This window comes from Microcaecilia unicolor, chromosome 11 (assembly GCF_901765095.1).
Source record: "Microcaecilia unicolor chromosome 11, aMicUni1.1, whole genome shotgun sequence".
NCBI lineage: Eukaryota > Metazoa > Chordata > Amphibia > Gymnophiona > Siphonopidae > Microcaecilia > Microcaecilia unicolor.
The window spans coordinates 181,752,136-181,770,053 of NC_044041.1; the positions used below are offsets into that span (position 1 = coordinate 181,752,136).

At 45.8% G+C, this 17,918-nt stretch overlaps 1 protein-coding gene across 1 annotated transcript in view; it reads left to right on the plus strand.

Annotated features, from left to right (window-relative positions):
* The first annotated feature begins 3,214 nt into the window (after positions 1–3,214).
* RINL (Ras and Rab interactor like) overlaps positions 3,215–17,918 on the plus strand; it is a 46,478-nt gene continuing 31,774 nt past the window's right edge. Inside the window, 4 exon segments of the mRNA XM_030219998.1 lie at positions 3,215–3,244; positions 3,286–3,417; positions 3,976–4,096; positions 14,516–14,588. Coding sequence (XP_030075858.1) covers positions 3,215–3,244; positions 3,286–3,417; positions 3,976–4,096; positions 14,516–14,588 — 356 coding nt within the window.

The following is a 17,918-nucleotide window of genomic DNA, read 5'->3' on the forward strand; positions in this document are numbered from 1 at the left end:
TCTAAAGACAATGAGCAAAATCTCCAAATGAGGTAAGAATCCCAGCTATTTGTGCCATCTTGAGGTATGGTGCTTCCAATTTGCATGGAGAGGAAGAAACAGCGCAGCCCTTCCCTAAAAGGTCTGTAAGAACTTTTCTATTTGCATCACTTTGATAAGGGGATGCAGACAGCAGCTCTGTATCCATTTACTGTTCTTTCAGGGTCTTAGCCTACACCTTGCTTTACTTCAGGGATGTGATGGAAAGAGGTTGGCACCTGGGGCATCTCCTTTACAGATGAGTGATTTTATTACAAATGATGCTACACCCCTCACCAGAAGAAGACCCTAATGACAGCGAAGAGCATCTGGTTGCAAGCAGGAGGTAATCCAAAGATACTTCTAATTTCTGCAGGTTGGTCCATGAACTTGGGCACTAGGTCTACATTCAAGTAAAGAGGGGCAGAGCTGAACGTGGACATCATTCTACATGGTGTCTGGAAAAAACAGGACCTCTTACCTGGTTTCAAAATATTTTGCAATTGTTTAAACATTTAGAGTGGCCTTTGAAAATACACGAGTCCAAACCTTTATTAGGAAGCTTCCTTAGCAAACGCTTTGCGCTGTAATTTGTCGCAAAAATATAATCGCAACTTTATCTTCTTCACTAAACGCCATTTTGCTAAAACGGATCTTAATGGTCACTACCTGAATGATGTCATTTTGAAAACAGGGATCATCCAGTTTTTACAGCATCTTGCAGTAACAACTGTTAATAATAGTAATACTTTTTTTTTTTTAAATAGTACATTTGTTTGGGGATTAGTTGGAAAAATGTTGGGGTCCCGTTTTGTCCAGACACTGGTGTAGCAAGTCTTTACTTCATTGAATTGTTTGGGATAATGTGGAGTATAAATGCTATAAATAAATAAATAAATTCATTCCTTTTCTATGTCCCCAGTGTGAAAAATTCTTGCTAAAAGAAGGGAGAGGTAATTGAAGGGCTTATTTCCAAAACCCTCTAAGTCCAAATATGGACTTGGTGGGTTTTGGAAATAAGCCCTTCAATTGTCCTTCTCTTTCTCCCACACCAAACAGGCCACTGTTTTGTTAAACAAAAATAGAGTGAGAATATTTTAACTTTGCAGAAGGTGACACACCGAAAAGTGATTGAATTAGCGCAAGAAATCCCACTTCAGGGCTCCAACTCTCGATAAGAAAAACACAGTTGTTCTTAATTAGTCCACTGCATTTTTGGACTTCCAAAGCAGGAGCCCTAGGTTTGGGAGGGAAGGGGAGTTGAAGTTTGCATGGTGCAGTGAATATGAAAACCTTCTCTGCTCGGCATTGTGTCCATTTCATTTAAACCTTCCTCAAAACCTTAAGGTTCGAACTACTTCCAGCTACAACACGGGAAGGCAAAATACGTAACAGCAGTCTGTGATGAGCCATAACCAGACCCTGGGTGCCTTGTAAAATGAAAACACGCATGTAGGTTTATTGTTTCACAGTGTCGCCATTGCCCTGTCTTCCTTGTTTAGAGCACACAGTATCTGTTAGCTGAAACCAAGTGCTGGAAGCCATATGACCTGCTGGTCAAAAAAACTGGCTGCTTAAGTGCTGACTCCGCCCCCCCCCCCCCCCCCCCCCGGAATGTCCCCAAGATAGCCAGCTTTGTGTTTGGCGCTAACCGCAATTTTCAGTAGCACTTAGGGCTCCTTTTACTAAGGGTGAGCGGAAAAATGGGTTGCGCTAGTGTAGGCGCATGTTTTGGGAGCGCGCAAATCCATTTTTCAGCGCGCCTATAAAAAAGGCCTTTTTAAAATTTTTGCCGTAAATGGACTTGCGGCAAAATAAAACTGGACAAGCGTCCGTTTTGAGTCTGAGACCTTGCCGCCAGCCATTGACTTAGTGGTAAGGTCTCTCACATTAACTGTGCGGTAATCACCTACGTGCGTCAAGTAAATTTGCCGCCCGATTTTCACCGTGCGCCAGAAAATAGAAAATATTTTCTGGAACGCCTAGTGGACGTGCGCCAAAAATGAATTTACTGCACGTGCCACATGGTAGCCAGGTGGTAACTTCGAATTGACACACGTTGGGTGCGCGTAGGCGCCTACACAGCTTAGTAAAAGGGCCCCTTAGCTGGTTAAGTGCCGCTGAATATTAGCCCTGACCAAGTGATTTAACCAATCAGCAGACGGATAAATCATTTTGAATGTTGGGCCCTTAATATATATATATCTAAAAACCACATTCACTGATCTGTATAAAGCTTTTAGTAAAACAATATTCCAACAGGCTTCCTTCTATTAAACTTGCCAACGTGTAATTAAACTCTGGAATTCGTTGCCAGAGAATGTGGTAAAGGCGGTTAGCTTAGCAGAGTTTTAAAAAGGTTTGGACGGCTTCCTAAAGGAAAAGTCAATAGACCGTTATTAAATGGACTTGGGGAAAATCCACTATTTCCAGGATAAGCAGTATGAAATATTTTGTACTTTTTTGGGATCTTACCAGGTATTTGTGATCTGGATTGGCCACTGTTGGAAATAGGATGCTGGGCTTGATGGACCTTTGGTCTTTCCCAGTATGGCAATACTTATGTACTTATGTGATCATGTTTCAAGCAATAGAGCTCTGCGTCAGAAAGTTAATAATCCGTTCTCATACTTATTTTTAAAAGTCCTTTCAGGATGCAGAACTGTAAGTAAAGTAACACTGCTAAAACGCCAATGCACTTGTCCCAGTGATTCGAAAGAAAAACAAAATGATGCCATGGCTTAAATCACAGTAAAAGAATCAATCGACTTTATGGGCCATTCAAAAGAAAGAAGGGTTAAATTTAGACCCAAGCGTTAGAGAAATGGGTTCTTCGAGTCAGCTTTCTTTTTGTTTTGCAGTTAAAAATGTAAAGTGTGCATGAATCATTTGTAGGCATATATACTGTTCAATCAATTTGCGTGATTAAAAGATCTCTAGCATGCACAATGCACGTACAAAGAGCAAATAGGTAAAAGAAATATGAAAAATGCCCAAAAAGCAGGAAAAATAATTTCAAACAAGCACAAACTGAGCTTTTTGGGCAGTGCACATTCCTCTCAGCTTGCTTTTGTTGATGTTTTTCTGTACAGCCCTAACCACATGCCTCTGAATGAACAGCACCAGAGTACAGAGGAAGATGCATTGTGTCTGGTACCTTCTCATCTCAGGTTCTTGAATGATGAGTGCAAGGCACATGATAAAGGACCACCTGATTCTCCTGCTTGTCAGCTCAGGTCCTTACACAAAACATCTGAAAGACAAGAGGAAGGCATCTTTGGCTTTCCTCCTGCCCAGCTCACCCTCTTGAACAGACTTCTTCTGACGCAAAGGCTCTGGCAGTCTTCTGCTCTTAGCTCCGAGGAAGCCAAAGAACTTCTTATGAGGCAACCAGCTGGGGTAAGTGAACTGCTCAGAGAGACAAAGCCGACCCAGAGGAAATTATCTTCAGGGCCTTGCTGCCACCCCCCTTCCCCTCCCACTCTGTAGCAGTGAATGAGAGAGAGAGTGCTCTGCCGGCCAAAGATCCTTCTTCCTGCCACGTCCCACCTCCTGTGAAGTAATTTCCTGTTTCCGCATAGGCGGGACGTGGCAGGAAGAAGGACCTGTGGTCGGCACAGCAGTCTCTTTTGATTGCCGGTGCTGGGTTCTCCTTGCAGGCCGGGATCCAGGAATATTGCCCCCCCCCCCCCCCCGCCATGTGTGCAGGCACTAACCAATGCATTTATTGTACTTCTTCTCGTAATAAATAGTTGGGGGGCTATTTTCAGTCTCTCCTGTTCTGTGTCTGTGGTGAAACCATGGGCCCTGGATTTTTACCAACAGACTCACTCAACGTTTGTATTAATTCCTTCTCTTTTACTTTCTCTCACTTGTTTGCCCCCAGTCCTATATTTTAAAGTGGACTAAACTTTGGTCCAGTTTGGAATAAGACTGCTCATTTCTTTTTGATTTCAGACTTTTTTAGTAAGGAGGAACGACGGTACCTCGGTGTGGGTGCTGTCCGTGGTGGTGCGTGGCCAAAGTGTTCGCAGCAGTGGTAAAGTCCAGGATTTCCCAATCAAGGAAGAGAAGTCAGGTAAACGGTGTTCTGCTGGAGAAAGGACACTGCCCAGTGGGGGCAGTTTTAATAACGCCATTTGGGCAACCAGAATTTTTTTATAGAACACTATCCTTACCTGCGGTCACATAAATGCAGAAGGGTGTGCATAACTGGTAGTTTTTTTGTGTTATGTGCATAAGTGGCAGCCCCGTCTGTGCTTCTCTCATTCCCTGTCTGTGCTTCTCCCATGCCCTGCCTGTGCCTCCACCATGCACCGCCCATGTTCCTCTCATGCATCACCTGTGCCTCTCCCATTCCCCGCCTGTGCCTTTCCCATGCCCTGTCCATGCCTCTCCTATGCCCTGTCCGTGCCTCTCCCATGCCCCACCCGTGTCTCTCCAATGCCCCGCCTATGCCTCTCGCGTGTCCCACCTGTGCCTCTCCCATGCCCTGCCCATGCCTCCCTCATACCCCTCCCATGCCTCTCCCGTGCCCTGTCCATTACTTTATCATACCCCACCCATGCCTCTCCCATGCCCCTCCTGTGTCTCTCCCATGCCCCTCCTGTGCCACTCCCATGCCCCACCTGTGCCTGTCCCATGCTCTGCCCATGCCCTCCCATGCCTCTCCTGTGCCTCTCCCATACTCCACCTGTGCCTGTCCCATGCTCTGCCCATGCCTCTCCCATGCCTGCCCTGCCCTGCCCATGCCTCTTCCATGCTCCATCCGTGCCACTCCCATGCCCTCTCCTATGCCCTGTCCGTGCCTCTCCCATTCCCCGCTCGTGTCCCTTCCATGTCCCACCCATGCTTCTCCCTTGCCCTGTCTGTGCCTCTCCCACGCTCTGATCCTTGCTTTTATATGCTATGCCACTTAAGCACAGTTATAGAATAGCACTTAATAGCTTTCCACCACTTATATGTGTAACTGTACACTTACCCGTTAAACTGTTCATATTCTGTACATTTAAGGGATCAATATTCAAAGCAATTTAACCGCTAAAAATGGCTCCTGGCCAGTTAAATGGCTTGTGCGGGGCTTTCCGCTGATATTCAGCGGCACTTAACTGGTTCATGCCATTGAATATCACCACAGACTGCTCAACTCAAAGCTGGATATTTTGTGGGTGGTCCAGGGGTTGAGTTGGCACTTAGGTGGTTGAGTGCCAATATTCAGCACTTAGCTGCTTAAGTTTAGCGGTCAAATCGGGCCACTTAAAAGTCAGTCCTATCTTTTTGCGGTGTCGCTTAGGCGCTCAAGTGCTGAAAATTGCATTTAACCGTGTAAGAGATAGCCGGCTGTGGATATTCAATGTTGGTGCCCGGATATGGCTCAGTATTGAATATCTGAGAACAACACCACCAGCGGCTAAAAAAAAAATACTCACTGCCATCGGCTGACTATCGACTCCTAGGTTTGCGAGTGGCACATAATTGCAGACACCCCATTTTACAATTGCACTTTATCTACTCATACACGTCAAACCCTAGAATATAGCACTGGGGGGGGGTCTCCATTTCTGCCTTCTCCTCAATGCAGGGGCATATTAGTCCTGTACTTCACATTTAGTGACCGGGTTCAATGCATTTATCTTGCAACATGTGAAGCATCTTAGAATGAACACTTAAAAGAATTCATTTTCACATTCCTGAATATTATGATCAAGATCGACACTCACTTTAGAAAAGATGATTGTCTCAGGAGGATGGGCACATGTTTAGAAAGTATTGGGTGGTAACATGGGGAATTTTCTAAAAACCTAATGTGCTTAGAGGGTAATTTTGCAAACCTTTTGCGTGTGTAAAATATCTTTGCTAAAATAAGGTCATGCCTAAAAGTATGTTCTTATGGGTTTAAAAAAAAAGAGTTGGGCAAATTCATGGAGGAAAAATCCATAGTCTGCTATTGAAGCAGACATGGAGAAGCCACTGCTTGCCCTGGGATTGCTAGCATGGAATGTTGCTACTCTTTGGGGTTCTACATGGAATCTTGCTACTCTTTGGGATTGTGCAATGTTGCTACTCCTTGGGATTCCGGAATCTTGCTACTCTGGGCTTCTGCCAGGTATTTGTGACCCGGACTGGCCACTGCTGGAAATAGGATACTGGGCTAGATGGACCATTGGTCTGACCCAGTATGGCTATTCTTATGTTCTTATGTACATGTGGTTCAAACCGGAATGTACTTGCACAGGAGGCATGCTCAGAGGAGAAGTTCAGGTGGAGCATGGAGTTGTGATTTACATATGGACCAACATTTAGATCTGCTCCCGAGCCTAACAATCTGGGTGCTATCTCTGCAGAATCTGTGCTAATATTTTATAAAGATATAAGTACCTCAGTGGCGTAGCCAGAAGGCAATTTATGGGTGGGCCAACAGGTCAGATGGGTGAACACCAGGGTTGCCAACTTTTAGAAATTGAAAAACTTCCCACCTGATGCCCCACCCCATGCTCCACCTCTTCCCCACTCCCAATAACTTCAATGAGGGTAGCAGTGCAGGCTTCAGTGACTGCAGGCCACATTGCGAGCTAGGGGGAAGTACAAGAGATTGCGCTCTTCAGCCTCCATTGAGCCTCGGTCTCCTAACACACATACTTAGCCTGTATAGCAAGACCAAACACTTTTCAACACATGTCTCTAGTTACAAGCTATAGAAACGATCCCAGAAAGTATAGTCTGGTATTAAAGGCAAATAAATTCTGCATCCACAGAACCCCCTGACACCCCCCCCCCCCCCCAGTGGGTGCAGAGCAGAATTAGGACATTTCCCCATAAAACTCACAATAATCTCAACAGCCGCCATAAAGTAAATAAAACAATCTTTAAAACAAAATGTCACTCATAACCTAGATCAAATCTACAATGCTAGCACTAACTTCCAAAACAAGGATCCTACCTATGAAAAAGGCATTGCTCTACATATTACAATGGGGCCCTAAAATATCAATATATCTATTGGGAAAACTGAACAAACCAAAATTACTGCATAGAAAATTCATACTAACAGAATACCTTGATCACACACATGGAACAAAAATGCCAAATATAGAATAATCGACTACAAATTATAAACATAAATTTAACCAAAACCCCAAGAAGCCAGACCTTGCATGTAATACAATACCAGAGAAACAGAAGAAATGCATTTCCTCCTGTGCAAAATGTAAAGATAGTACGTGCCAGGGATGGTGTTAGAAGAATGCAGCTGGAGCAATGTCCCCTGGCCAGAGAGAGCCACAAGCATGATGGAAGCTGAAGGCAGTGCAGCCTGGTGATGGGTTTTGGGGTTCCCTCCCAAATTTATGGCCTGGGCTCCAGCCATGTCTAACACCAGCTCTGGCAAGATGTACATTCCAAATCTGACATATTCTAATCACAAAATAGAAAATAAAATTATTTTTCTACCTTTTGTTGTCTGGCTATTTTATTTTTCAAATCAGCTTGGTCCTAGTCTCTGGTTTCTGCTTTCCTCAGTCTTAATTCACTCACCAGGTCTCCTGTCTATTTGTCATGCCTTCTCTCTCCATGTCCACGATCCATCTCCCATCTCTGTGTCCCCAAAGTTCCTTGTTCAGTATCTCCACTGTGTTCAAAATCCTGCATCCATCACCCTTTTATCCCCTACCCCTGTGTCCAACATCACCCCTTGTGTCCCTATGCCCTCCCATATCCAGTACCTCCCTTCTGAGTTCCTATTCTCCCCTATATCTAGTATCTCTCTCCTGTGTCCATATACCCCTCCCTCCCAGTGTCCAGCATAGCCTCTCTATTCCCAAATCCCCCCCTCTCTGTCAGACATTGCCCCTCTGTGCTCATATGCCATCCCCATACAGCATCTCAGATCTGTTTCTGTATCTCCCCTTTCTCCCTTACCCACACCAATGTCTCTCTTTCCTCTGCGTCCCACCTATCCAGCTTCTCTCCTTCCTTCCAGCTTTTGGCTCTTTCTCCCACTGTGAGTTAAAAATGTGTCTCCCTCTTACTTCATCCCCTTGACCCGTCATCTCTCTCCCTTCCCTCTAATCTCTCCCCCTGCTATAGCACCTCTGTTCCTTCCCTCCAGCCTCCCCTGTAAGCCTTCCCTCCAGCCTCTAGCCCCCCATAGGTCCAGCACCTCCCTTCCTTCTAGCCTGCCCCCCCTTGCAGGTCCAGCAACTTCCTTCCTTTCCTCCAGCCCCCAGCCTCTCCCCCCTTGTAGGTCCAGCACCTCTCTTCCTTCCCTCCGTCGTTCTCCCCCCCTTGCAGGTCCAGCACCTCTCTCCTTTGCCTCCAGCCTCCCCCCCAATAAATTCAGCACCTCTCTCCCTTTCCTCCAGCCAGTTAACCTTCTCCCCCCACCCCTTGCAGGTCCAGAACCTCTCTGTCTTTTCTCCAGCCAACCCCCCCCCCCTTTTTGTAGATCTAGAACCTCTTTCCTTTCCCTTCCCTTCGGCCTCCAGCAGTGGCGTAGCTCAGGCCCACCAGTAGCAGCACACCTATGATGTGGCTGGCAGAGATTCCCAAGCTGAAAACTCCCAACAACTGTCCCTCCTGCATACCTTATACATAGCAGATCTTCACCTGCAGGAAGCAGCGACTGATACAAACTGCTTACACCAGCCCCACAGCCTTCCCTCTGACGTATTCCCGCCTATGCAGAAACAGGAAGCTGTATCAGTGGGAAGGATGTGGGGCCTACATGAGTAATGTGCATTAGTTGCTCCTCACTGGAAATCTGAAATTTAAAAGGTGTGCAGGGGAGGAGGGATATTTGAGAGACCATATGGTATGCAGGCAAGAGGACAGACCAAGTCACCTATGGGATGGGGTGGGGTTCTTCTGCCCACCCATCTTGGGCCCAGGGCCCACCCAAAATTGGGTGTCTGGCTACGCCTCTGGCCTCCAGTCCCCCCCCCCCCCCCACAGGTGCAGCCACTGTTTCCCAGCCTGCCTCTCTCCCACCCTGCAAGTACAGCTACTCACTCGCAGCCCGCCCCGCAGGTCAGCATTACTTCATCCTTTTCCCTCCCTCACTCACTGTGCTGCTTCTAGTTTAAATTAAGAGCATCGGCTGACAATGATTCACAGGTGGAGACCCGCTCTGGGGCCTTCCCTCTGCTGCAATCCACTTTCTGATGCAACTTCCTGTTTCCGAGAGGGTGGATCATTGCAGAGGGAAGGCTCCGGAGCAGTTCTCTGTGAATTGCAGCTAACCGCCTTCACCACGTTCTCCGGCAATGAATTCCAGAGTTTAATTACGTAGCCTCTTTTGTTATGGCTTCCATCGCTGGGCCCGGCCCTCTTACCACATTGTGCAAACCTGTTAATTCTATAACGTCTCAGAGGTTCCGATAATCAGACGCTGTCTTATAGCTTCAGTTAAATTGCTATTTTTATGAATATGGTTATCGTGGTTTGTATAACACACACCAGATATATTTAGCATTGTCAGAGACACATACAAGTTAATTCAATAAATGGTGCCTAATAATCAGTGCGTTATTTCTAGCAAAAAAGGTGCCAGTAGTCAAACGCCAGGCCACCCTTCAAGGATGGGGTGGCCACTAAGGGACCCACCCCACAATAGCCAGGCCCCCTGCAATCAGTCACAGAATCTATGACAAGGCAGAACTGATGTGTAGAGCCTGAGCTCTTTCATTAAAACTTGGGGTCCATGGGTCAATTTTAGCAGATAATGAAAAAGGTGCCGGTACTCAGTACCCTCAAGTACCCCCTCAAAAAAAGCCCGGCTAATAATATAGAAATAAATATTTTCCAGAGAAGGGAAAGTGGTAAAACTAGAGGACATGAATTGAGGTTGCAGAGTGGTAGACTTAGGAGTAACATTAAGAAATTCTTTTTCACGGAGGGGGTGGTTGATGCCTGGAATGCCCTCCCTAGGGAGGTGGTGGAGAAAAAAACCCATGGCGGAATTCAAAAAGGCGTAGGATAAACACAGAGATCTCTAATTAGAAAATGAATGATATAAAAATACCAAAACTTAAATGGCTGCATGTGTGTTTACATGTTGAGTGGTGCGAGCAGGGACTGTCTCTCTTTGTTAAATTGTACAGCGCTGCGTAACCCTAGTAGCGCTCTAGAAATGTTAAGTAGTAGTAGTAGTAGTAGTTGCTTTAGATGGCAACTCTGGGGGGGGGGGGGGGGGGGGGGGGGGGGGAGTATTAGTTTAATTCATAATTTGTGTTCAAAGTGTCCTCCCTCAACATTGAAAAACAGCACAAAGGGCTTTCAAGAGTGGGGCAAGTGTGCTTTATTAGTGACCCGACATGGGCCGTGTTTCAGCGTAAGAGACGCCTGCCTCAGGGGTCAATTCAACCAACACTAAGTGGTAAAACACGATACGTATGTGGTAGCCAGTGTGTTTTTTCTAGCGAAAAAGGTGCCAGTACTCAAATGCCAGGCCACCCTTCAGGGGTGGGGTGCTCCCTGAGGGACCCACCCCACAATAGCCAGGCCCCCTGCAACCAGTCACAGAATCTATGACAACGCAGATTTGGTGTGTAGATCCTGAGCTCTTTCTTTAGAACTTGGGGACCATGGGTCAATTTTAGCAGACAATGGAAAAGGTGCCGGTACTCAGTACCCCCAAGTACCCCCTCAAAAAAAAGCCCTTATGGTAGCACAGCACAATAATGATCCGTTCTACAGAAAAACTGAGAAATTTCAAATCAATGGATAGGAGCGGAACAGAGTTGCTATGAAATCACAGGCGAAGGATGGGGTTGGAGGGCCTGTAAGACAAATATGCACTTTTAAAACATTCCATTTGAGTTTTACATGAATTTACGTTAGCTGCTTTCTATACAGAAACCAGTGATTGGGCCAAATGGCCTAAAATTTGAGCGCTCGGTTGCAGTGGCGTTCCTAGGTCGGCTGCCACCCGGGGCGGAGCGCCGCTACGCACCCCCCCCCCGGGGGGCGTCCATCCCCCCAGGGTGCAGCACGACACCCCCCCTGGCGCAATGATCCCCCCCCCGGGTGCATTCCTAGCTGCTGGGAGCAGCCATGCGGCTGTCGGCTCCGCTGGCTCCCTCTGCCCTGGAACAGGAAGTAACCTAAAAATGATCTATGAACTAACGAATTTTCGCAAACTACTGAAGACCCATCTGTCAGCAATCGTTGTCTAGGGTTGGTCCTGACACCATCTCTTTAACAAGGCTTACCACAAAGATCAACCAATGTGAATATACATAGCTCCTCCATACATATTCAGAACTGTCTTATAATATCTGCTTACTATACTACTATCATGTCTTATCATTATCATGTTACCAAAGATTCTTCTGTAACACTAAATGTCTATTTTCTAATATATTTCCATTACTGATGATGTATTGTAAGCCACATTGAGCCTGCAAAGAGGTGGGAAAATGTGGGCTACAAATGCAATAAATAAATAAATAAATAAACCTGTTCCAGGGCAGAGGGAGCAGGGAACCAACGGAGCTGACAGGCGCGTGGCTGCTCTCTGCACCCCTCCAGCAGCGTGCACCCGGGGCGGACCGCCCCCACCGCCCCGCCCTTGCTACGCCGCTGCTCAGCTGGTATTTAATAAACTGATTTCTCCTCAACTCCAGCATTAGTGAGCATCTGCTCACTCTGGGGAAACTGATGGGCATCCAAGCTGTAAGGGACGGATTCTATAAATGGTCCTCAAAATTAGACGCTGGAAAAAAAAGTCAGCGCTAAGCGTTATTCTGTAAAGGGTGCACGCCCTTTATAGAACAGCGCTTAAGTGCAGATCTCGCAGCTAACTTTGGGTGCCAGACTTCCGCCTGGAACCTGTGTAAATGCTGGCACCCAAGTTAGACGCACTGACCCAGTATTCTATAACTACATGCGCAAATTTTCAGAACGCCTCTGACACGCCCCCTTTTGAGATGCACACTATGGGAGTTAGGTGCACTGTGTTATGGCATAGCGTGCAGCCAGATGTGCGTGCAAATATTAATGAGTACCAATTAGCATCAGTAATTGGCTGTTAGCACCCAACTATTGATATCATTGAGCTCGTTAAGCAATGAATTTGCGCACACATCTCAGATGTGCACACTAATTTGGGTGCGCAAATCTGGGCATCATATATAGAATCAGGGTAAATGTATGAGTTTATTTACATATCATGAGCTCAGTCTTATAAACACCTATTTCTATTCATGAAGCACTGCTTTTTAAAAGTGTCCCCACCCCCTTAGTCATAACACAGGAGAGAATTCCTTCTCTGAAGACATAACCTATGAAACAATTTACTAGGTATTTGTTTTGTAACACAGACCCGTGTAGTCGAGGGGTGGCTAGAAACAGTGTCACTTCTGATTAGGGGTGGACAACGATTAATGTAACTGCAATCAACCGTATGTCCATAAATTTTCATAGAGTGATTAATCGCGATTAATCGTGATTAATCGTTAGATGTATTTTGGGCACATGCTTTTCCAAATTTTTTAAATGTTGACCCAAACATCCTTTTGAACAGATGCTCAACATGGCTGATTATCCTTCACAACATGCTATTCAATTAGGGGTGGACAATGATTAAAATTTTTAATCAAAATTAATTGTGGTATTAAAATTTTTAATCATACGATTAGTTGTAGCTCTGGGCTGGATGGCTTGGTGTTAGTAATTTCCCACTGCATGGAAATTTTTTAAACCTGCTGAATATAATGAAAAGTTGAATACACACACTTCCTTCCCACGACACAGTGCTCTGTCTCCCCTCCATACAAGTACTTACCTTTCTCCTCTCTTGTTGCATCCTTCCCCTGTACATACACCCAAGTGTCTCACCTTCTGCTATTAAACCTGCTACCCTGACACACAGACACCCATTTCTCTCCTCTCCTGCTGCTGACCCCCCCCCCCCCCAGCACATAGGTCCAGCATCCCCCCTCCCATTCATCTTAACATTTATCTGGCTCTTCATAGGGTCTCCAGTAGCGATTCCCACATGCTACTTGCAACTGACAACAATGGCTTCCCTTTGCTATGATATGGCAAGGAGAAATAGAATAGGCAGGGGAAAGAAAGCAAAAATTGTCGCTAGGCTAAAAATTTTAATCGCAAAAGTTTTAAAAAAAATTAATCGCATTAATAGTGCACTAAATGCCCACCCCTACTTCTGATGAATGTAGGAAGCATTGAGAGTTGGTCAGAGTTTCAAAACACAAGGCCAGGGCCGGTCTTAGGCAGAGGCGACCAAGGCGGCCGCATAGGGCCCCGCGCCTAAGGGGGCCCCGCTCAGCGTGCCTCAACTCTGCCTCGTGCCTCCGCTCCGACCCGGACCGGGACCGCATCGAGTCACTCAACCTCTCTCCAGCCATAGGCAGATAATGCATTCCTGGTATACCTTGTACACTGTAGCACTGTGCTGGATCTTTTCTTAATATTTTTCCTTATTTTCTCCTTTGTTATGAGAATTGGAACTACTAATTGTAGTGGACTTGAACTGAATAATTTCTGGGGAGGGGAGGTTTCGCATTGTACTTATTATTTCAATCAGTTTTTTTTGTACAAGTTTAGCTTCATTTGTCTTTATTTGAAATTTCATAAATAAAAAAAATTTCTAAAAATGGAATAATCTTGTCAATGGGGTGGAACTAGGGTGGGGGTGGAACTAGGGTGGGGCGGAGCTAGGGTGTGGGCGGGGCTAGGATGGGGCGGGGCTAGGATGGGGCCCCACCAAATTGGTCTGCACAGGGCCCCGCACTTACTAAGACCGGCCCTGCACAAGGCAGTTCTGGGAAGTAAGTAAGCAGCTTGCCTGAAATATGTATTAACAAGTAGCACTTCTTTACTGGTTCAAATTGTTAATATGTAAGAAGTGTCCTACTGAGTCAGAGCAAAAACGACTTGGATTCTGCTCACACCTTTTTCAGTAATAGCTCAAGGGGAGTTACATTCCAGTACAGAAGCTATTGCCTGTCCTCAGATGGTTTGCAATCTTGTACCTGAGGAAAGGGAGGGTTAAGGGACCTTCCAAAATCACACAGAGCTACAGGGGGGATTGGAGCTGGACTTTTCTGGTTCCCAGCCCCCCTGCTCTAACCAATAAGTTATTCCCTCACTTATGAGCCCGTCACCCTATCTGCAGCACTGGCCAATTCCAGATTACCTGGCAGGATCAAACAGTAGTAATACGATCGGAAACATTTGAATGAGTAAGAGGTAGAGAGAAGAACGCAGTCCGCTTGGCGGGTTACATTCATCTCCAAACCCTCCCTCATTTTCTGGATGTTGCTTGAATGATTTAGAGGATAAAATAGAGGGCTGTTGTTTTATTTCACTTAATGCTACATCTGAATTTTTTTTTTTATATGCTTAAACTGAAGGAAGCCACAGCCACTTGCTCAGCTAATAAAAAAAAACCCATATGCCTCTCTGATACAGCCTATGTAATATGGATATTGTTCCCTCTCATCATTGCCTAAATTGTCTTGTCTGTTCCTCACAGTTCTGTTTTTGGAGAATTCCCACCTGAACTTCCAGGATATGCATCAGCTGGTCGCTTTTTACACCATCAGCAGGTACCAAAGAGATAACCAGTTCTTTCCTTTTCTCCGATGAAAAGTTGCCACCAGTAAACACTGAGGGCTTTTCAGCCTCTTTCCTCTTTCTTGAAAGGGATTGTTTTATTGAGGGACTTATTGCTGATTTATTATCTTATATTAAGTTTGTATCTTTCCTCTCAATGTGACATTTTACTAAGGCTTGCTTATAGTCTTTCTCCTTTCTAAGGCCTAGCAATGATAAAAGCTGTGCTCTGCCCATAATTTATTTCACTTCTTTCTACCTCGTTGCCGGAGAAAGTGGTGAAGGCGATTAGCTTAGCAGAGTTTAAAAAGGGGTTGGACGGTTTCCTAAAGGACAAGTCCATAAACCGCTACTAAACGGACTTGGAAAACTCCAAAATTCCAGGAATAACATGTATAGAATGTTTGTACGTTTGGGAAGCTTGCCAGGTGCCCTTGGCCTGGATTGGCCGCTGTCGTGGACGGGATGCTGGGCTCGATGGACCCTTGGTCTTTTCCCAGTATGACATTACTTATGTACTTATGTACTTATGTACCTCAAGCCAGGGGCGTAGCTACGGAGGGCCACGGGGGCCTGGGCCCCCGCAAATTTCGTCCGGGCCCCTGGTTTGGCTGGCGGGGGGTCCCCAACCCCCTCCAGCCGAAGCCTTCTTCAGCGCCAGTCTCCGGTGCAGCCGCATTCGCTACCCTGCTCTTCTTTCTGCTTGCTCCTCCTGTGCACGCTGACCCGTGAAACTCAGAAGGAGCGTCAGCGTGCACAGGAGGAGCAAGAAGAAAGAAGAGCAGGGCAGCGAACGCGGCTGTGCCGGAGACCGGCGCTGAAGAAGGCTTCGGCTGGTGGGGGTTGTGGACCCCCGCCAGCAAAGGTATTTGTTTGCGAGGTGAGGCGGGTGGGCGGCGAGGCGAGGCAGGCAGGCAGGCGAGGGCAAGGAGGCAAGGCGGCGGCGAGGCAAGGCAAGGTGAGGCAGTCAAAGGACCTTGTTTACTAAGCTGTGTTGTAGCCGCGCTAGTGTTTTTAGCGCATGCTAAAAATTGACACGCACTGATGCTAGAGACACCCATATATTTTCCTATGGGTGTCTGTAGCGTTAGCACGAGCTAATTTTTAGCGCACACTAGAAACGCTAGCACACCTTAGGAAACAGGGACCAAAATTTAATGCAGAGATGTAAATAAATGCGGCAGGTGGGGTTAAGTGTTTGAGTTTCCATCCACACTGACATGCAAACTTACACAACCATATTTACCACCTGCAGGACTGTGTTCCTCCATTAATACACATATTAGACAAAAGGCAGTTCTACAAAGGGTTCCCAAAGGTACATAAGTACATATAAGTACATAAGTAATGCCATACTGGGAAAAGACCAAGGGTCCATCGAGCCCAGCATCCTGTCCACGACAGCAGCCAATCCAGGCCAAGGGCACCTGGAAAGCTTCCCAAACGTACAAACATTCTATACATGTTATTCCTGGAATTGTGGATTTATCCCAAGTCCATTTAGTAGCGGTTTATGGACTTGTCCTTTAGGAAACCGTCCAACCCCTTTTTAAACTCTGCTAAGCTAACCGCCTTCACCACCAAGGGCCAGATTCCATAAATCACGCTCAAAATTGGGCACCGGAAAAGATCAGTTGCTAAGCGTGATTCTGTAGAGTGCAGACACCCTTTATAGAATCGCGCTTAACACTGATTTTCGCACCCAAACCCGTGTCCGCTGAAACTTTGTGTCAATGCTGGTGTCCAGGTTGTTTATTTATTTATTTATTTGCATTTGTATCCCACATTTTCCCACCTATTTGCGGGCTCAGTGTGGCTTACAATACATTGTAAAAATGGAAGTGCAGTTGGTTGCAGTACAATTATGGGTTACATTGTGAAGAATTATATAAGACAGAGTAAGTTCAAGATATTCTTAGGGGATCGAATAGTGGATTATAACAGGGGTGAGTTGAGAGGGGGGAAACATAATCGAGGGAATAGGGAGGTCTGACAAATTTGGTCAGTAGGTAGGGTTTAAGCGCGGGAGTAGAGGTTCAGAGAGTGTATTGGTGCGCGTCTATGAGATTGCATGGGCTTTATGTGTTTTGATCCTTGCCGTAGATTTTCTCGAAGAGATAAGTCTTTAGTAGTTTGCGGAAGTCGGTCAGTTCGTAGGTCATTTTCAGGCTGCGGGGTAGTGTATTCCAGTATTGTGTGCTCATGTATGTGAAAGTCGATCCGTGCAGTGCTTTGTATTTTATGCCTTTGCACTTAGGGAAATGGAGATTGAGGAAGGTTCGGGACGATCTTTTAGCGTTTCTGGGTGGCAGGTCAATTAGGTCGGACATGTATGCAGGGGCTTCACCGTGAATGATTTTGTGGACTAAGGTGCATACTTTAAAAGTGATGCGTTCCTTGAGTGGTAGCTAGTGTAGTTTCTCCCGTAAGGGTTTTGCACTTTCGTATTTTGGTTTTCTGAAGATGAGTCTGGCTGCTGTATTCTGGGCTGTTTGAAGTTTCTTCAGTATTTGTTCCTTGCATCCTGCGTATAATGAGTTGCAATAGTCCAGGTGACTGAGTACGAGTGATTGCACTAGACTACGGAAAACAGATCTTGGAAAGAATGGTCTAATTCTTTTCAGTTTCCACATGGAGTAGAACATTTTTTTTGTTGTGTTGTTTGCATGAGTCTTGAGAGTTAGGTGGTGGTCGATGGTGACTCCAAGGATTTTTAAGGTTTCTGAGATTGGCAGATTTAGTTTAGGTGTGTTGATGGCGGTAAATTTATTCGTGTTGTATTGGGAGGTAAGTATGAGGCATTTAGTTTTTTCTGTATTCAGTTTCAGTCGGAATGCATCTGCCCAGGTATTCATGATGTGTAGACTTTGGCTGATTTCGTTAGAGATTTCATTGATGTCTTTTTTGAATGGTATATATATCGTTACATCATCGGCATATATATGTGGATTGAGGTTATGGTTAGATAAAAGTTTTGCCAGGGGGGTCATCATTAGATTGAAAATAGTTGGTGAGAGGGGGGATCCTTGCGGTACTCCACAATCAGGTGTCCATGCAGCTGACGTAGTTGAGTTTGATGTGACTTGATATGAACGTGTGGTTAAGAACCCCTTGAACCAGTTTAGAACATTACCTCCTAAGCCAAAGTATTCGAGAATGTTTAGTAGGATTTCGTGGTCTACCATATCAAAGGCACTCGACATGTCAAATTGTAGTAGGAGTATATTGTTGCCGGTTGCAATCATTTGTTTGAATTTGGTCATTAGGGTAATTAGCACTGTTTCTGTGCTATGATTTGACCGGAATCCTGATTGGGAGTCGTG